This window comes from Pseudorca crassidens, chromosome 1 (genome assembly GCF_039906515.1).
Source record: "Pseudorca crassidens isolate mPseCra1 chromosome 1, mPseCra1.hap1, whole genome shotgun sequence".
Classification (NCBI taxonomy): domain Eukaryota; kingdom Metazoa; phylum Chordata; class Mammalia; order Artiodactyla; family Delphinidae; genus Pseudorca; species Pseudorca crassidens.
This window is the reverse complement of record NC_090296.1, coordinates 74856808-74861655: the sequence shown is the minus strand read 5'-3', so window position 1 is coordinate 74861655 and position 4848 is coordinate 74856808. Positions and strand designations below refer to the sequence as shown.

Sequence of the window (4848 nt, the reverse complement as noted above, 5' to 3'; positions counted from 1 at the left end):
CCCAAGAGGCATATTCAGAGGGGGTAATTCATGAATGTATAGAGGTGTGAATGGTCAGGCTTAAGGAAGAGCTGCAGCAGTGGTAAGCTCCAGCCGTAGCAGAGAGCCATCACCACCCCCAGGCCGTGAGGGCAGCTTCAGAGACTACCTGTCCTGTCCCTAGGAGTTGGGGGCTAATCACCTGACTTCCTTCTCCTGCCACCCACAATCTCCTGCCCTGCCTGAACACGACAGGTGGAGGGGTCCTTCAGCCGAGAGTTTGGTCACCACAGTGTTCTCAGCACCTTGCAAGGGCTTGACACAGGAAAGATGCTCAACAAATACTTGTTGAATAAGTTACCTTGGCCCAAACCAGTTGAGGTCAGGTTAAAACCTCAGGGTTAAAAGTGTGACTTCCGGCTACCTGTCATTTCCCCGGGATATGATCCGCCACAGAGGATCGAGGTGTGCCTGCCGCTCGGCGTCAGGCAGGGACCAGGTGTTCTCTTCTCTCAGCTGGGGCTGTGGATCTTCTCCAGACCTGGTGCCAGACACCTGCCCTGAGGAGCCCCCGGGTGCTGTGGGCTGGGAGGAGACACGATTCAGAACTGTGGGAGAGAAGCTTGGGGCTGATGCTGAAGCAACCCAGGTCCCATCACCCAGAACCTTGAACATAAGTCCAGGGGCAGTGGTCTTGAGCTGCGAGGAGGAAATCCAGAGGTTGAGTCACTTACCGTGCTCTGTACAAACCCCCTTTATGCAACGCATTCCCCTGGGCTGAAAGGAAGGTGTGGGATTCTCCCAGGCATCCACAGAGACAGGTGCCTCTTTCTTCCCAACTCAGGTAGAATAAACCATCTAGTGAGGTTCAGATCTGTCTGCCCAAACCAGACCTGGGGCAGGGGTATCTAGAGCACAGATGTAGGGGAGATGGTGCCTGAGAGACACAGGGGCAAAGGCAGGAAAGAGACTGAGTCCTGGGTGAGGCAGGAGTGGTACACCCGGACGTCCTCAATGTGGGAAGGCTCTGACACTGGGGAGGTGGAAGTGCGGGGAGAGAGAGCGGACCGGGAGGATCCAGACCCAGTCTCTCTCCCTCTCAGAAGGTTATTCCTTGGTGTCTAACACTGCTTTCTCAGCAGTGGCCTATAAGTCATTGGTGGCCTAGGAGAGACTCTAACCAGCCCATCTTGTGTCTCGTGTCCCTGACTCTGGCCCCACACTGTTCCATATGCCTCCGAGGGGAGGGTGTGAGGGCAAAGTAGAGACAGGTGTGCGTGTGGAGACAGCAAAGTTCACCTGGGTGAGCTTCCGGAGAATGTCTCTTATTCCCTCGGCTCTCGACTGCTTTATCTATTAAATGTGGCCTATACTATCTTGCTGTCTGAGGGCAAAGCCTACCAGATGATCTCTTGAGGTCTCTCCCAGCCCCTCTTGAGATCTGTGATTTTACAGAGCTAATTTTGGTTCTGCCTCTGACCCATTGCAAGACTCTGGGTAAGTCCCTTCCCTGTCTGAGACCTCAGTTTCCTCACCTGCAAAATGAGAAGTTTAGATGAGATCTCCGAGGTCCTTTCAGTTCTAGCAAAAGGGAGTGATAACAAGTATTTGTGCTCACCGTAGGCCAGGCCTTGTTTATCTATGAACGTACGGCATTACTACTGCTCCCATTTTGCAGATGAGGAAACTGAGGCACAGAGAGAAGTAACTGGCACGAGGTCACACAGCTAGAAAGTAGCAGAGGGAAATTCAAACTGAGGCTGTCAAGCACTGCCCTCTTATGGCTCCCAGGCTAGAGTTCTATGAAAAAAACTGTTTTCCACATGGGGTTTCACTGCACAGGTGCGTTGTCATCCTCCTCATTACCAATTTTCTCGTATACGAACAGGTCTCAGGGCCTTTCCCAACGAATTTGTCCCCCAAGCACTCAGATTCTTTAGGGAACCGAAGGCCCAGGGAACGAGGGACAAGGGTGGGAGCGAGTAGGTTGGAGGCATGGGGGTCTGTCAGTCTGGCAGACTGAAGTTTGGGAACTGTGGAGAAGGGATTGAGTCCCGGATCAAGAGCTAAGGGACCATAAATACATCAGAACCATCTGGAATTTTCCCTTGATCTCCTGGGGCAGGAACTCCCAGACCTATACCTCAAGGTGAGATAGAACAGGGCTGGGGTCAGCAGGCCCAGGCAGGAGGGACTGGAGGTGCTGGGATCTCCCTGTGAGCCACAGAGCTCTGCTAGGGGAGTGTCCAGAGGCTGCTCCAGGTCCTGTGGGGTGGGCTGGGTGGAGGGAGAGAAGAGCAGAGGGAGAGATACAGGGCCTGGCTGTGCGGTGCACTGTGGGAGAGCTGTGGGCAGCTTGTCTGCTGAATTTCCCGAATGTTTATTTGGGCCTGGAATCAAGAGGTATGCAGGCCTAGCCTCGTGCATTCCCTACCTTTGGAGTCCCCCATCTCTCTCTCTCTCTCACACACACACACACACACACACACACACACACACACACACACACACACACACACACGCCCACTGTACAGCCCCAGCACTGTGCCATAGTGCAGTTTTATTCAGCCACAGAATCATTATGCTGGGGCCCGCCCTCCTCCTTTTCTTGCCCCCCCACTGCCATTTGTCCATGGTCTTTGTCTCTGACTCGGCCTGTGGGGCCTCTAGGGTGAGGGTCCCCAGGGTCAGGCTGAGCCCCGGGGGCTGGTGCCCACAGTCTGCCAGGCGGGCTCAGCTGCAGCCCCCTACACCCTTGATGAGGTTGGCGGCCTCAGGGATCTGGCGGAAGAGGTTGCGAAGGGTGTCCAGCTCCTGGGTCAGCTGCTCCACGCGGCTGCGCAGACGCTCGTTCTCGGCCATGTACTCTAGCACCTTCTGCTGCGTCTCCAGAATGCGCCTCTTGGCCTTGTCGCGGCTCTTGCGCACCGCGATGTTGTTCCGTTCCCGCCGCAGCCGGTACTCCAGGCTGTCTTTGTTCACGGCCTTCTTGCCCTTGTGCGAGGCGCCGGCCGGTGAGGGTGCCTTGAGGAGGGGGCTGCAGGGGGGCGCGGCAGCCGCCAAAGGGGCCTGGAGGGGAAGGTACAGAGGGACAAGAGTGAGGGCTGTGGGGAAGTAGAGCAAAGGTGGGGCAGGAATCCCAGTGGTCAGAGCACACTTGGAGCGTCAGAGGGATGTGGGATTCAGAGCCAGCTCCTGGCCCCCAGTAGAACAGCCACTGCCCTGCCAGACGTACAGTGTCCTCTGCTCTGACCCAAACTCCTTTTCATGTCCCCACACTCTCTGAGGACACTTTCCTTCCATCTATCTTGAGTCTCCAGTTCTATCATCAGCAGGCATTTCCTCTTCTAGAAGCAGGAGGTGACACAGAAACGAGAGGAGGGAGCTGGTGGGCAGCGGAGAAACTGGGAAGGGGGCGTGCTGAGATCAGAGCAGGTCAGCTGGTCACAGGGACTGCAGGACACATTGGTTCCGGTCACACAGTGGGGATCGGCGGGGGAGTGAATTCACAGAGAAGCCAAGAGGGGTTACGACTGGGTGGCGAACACAGAGGGCTTGTGGTGGGTCGATTTCACAGAGCAACACCACACACAGACCCCATCCACACGGGCCTCCCTCCAGACCCTGGGTGGCGGGGAGGAGAATTGAGCCACTCTTACCTTGAGGACGCGCAAGGGCTGGCTGGGTGCTGCCAGGGCTGGGGGCAGGTGCATGGCCGTCTGCCCACAGTGCGCCACTTGGTACTGCAGAGGGTTGTAGCCGCTGCGGCTGGCCCCCCGGCTGCCCTCGGGCCCCCGAGGCTCTTCCTTCACAGCCACAGCCCTGGGGTCGTAGCTCCCTGGGGTGCTGTAGATGCCAGGCCCCAAGGCCTTCCTGTCGGGGCCGAAGGTATGTGGAGGGTAGGCAAAGGGCCGCGGGTCAGGCGGCAGGTAGTGGGGGAAGGCAGGGGTTCCAGGGCCCTTAAGGCCTCGGGCCTCAGGTGCCGGCTTCACGGCAAAGAGGTCAGAGAGGAGCTGTTCCTCCCCAGACTCGATGTAGGCAGACAGGTCGATGGACGCCTCATGCTCACACATGTCCCCCAGCTCCCCAGGCCCCACTCGGGCCCCTGAGAACTCAAGTGGCTGCTGGCCAGCCCGGGGCTCGCACTCGTAGTAGGTCCCGTGGGACATGGCCGGCCCGCCCCCTCGGCTCCCCGCCCCTGGCCGCCTTGCTCTTGGGGCACCCTTTGGGATGCTCGGCTTGCTGTCTCCCCCTGCCCTAGATCTGCCCTCTCCGATCTCCGCTGTCACCCACTCCTGTGTGGCTTCTCTCCTCCCTCCTCTGCTGTTTCCTTTTCCTTCCTCTGTAGTCAATGCCTCTTTTCTCTTCCCTTTTTTCCCCCAGCTCTCCCTGGGGTGACTCAGGGAGGGGCAGGGCGCACCGCAGAGGGAGGGATGCAGGCTTTAAAGAAATGGGGCCCCTGGCCTATTTAAGCAGTTGGGGGTACTCTGGTTAGGCTCCAAGCCAGGGTTCTGAGGTGCCCAGGAGCTGATTCTTCTGGGAATGCCTCCCCCTCCCTGTCAAATCCAGGGGATTCCAGAATCCTCCTTGAGGGCAACACCTTACTCTGAGTATCCTCCTCCCTCCAACTTCCAAAAAGTCCTGTGCAGAATGAATGCCCAGTCAGAAGGAACAGAGAAAACCCTCTTCCAGTGCTGACCCCCAGCCTGATCTGAGCTCCTCCCTGGACACGCCTCCCTCCCTCACAGTCCCCCCCTACAGTGCTGGTCTCCACCTACCCCCAGGGCCACTCAGTTCTTTTTGTAGCCCCACCTCTCCGAGCCACTCTCCTGGGTGCAAGCCACGGGGTGTTGTTTGAGGGGTTTAGGA

The 4848-nt window shown here is 57.8% G+C and overlaps 1 protein-coding gene across 1 annotated transcript; it reads right to left on the bottom strand.

Moving 5' to 3' along the window:
• Nucleotides 1-2623: 2623 nt before the first annotated feature.
• Nucleotides 2624-4148, bottom strand: CEBPE (CCAAT enhancer binding protein epsilon). Its single transcript, XM_067746999.1, has 2 exons — nt 3639-4148; nt 2624-3048 (listed from the first exon to the last, which is right to left on the bottom strand). The coding sequence occupies exons 1-2, from the start codon at nt 4146-4148 to the stop codon at nt 2713-2715; spliced, it is 846 nt and encodes a 281-aa protein (XP_067603100.1). The 3' UTR covers nt 2624-2712.
• Nucleotides 4149-4848: the final 700 nt, after the last annotated feature.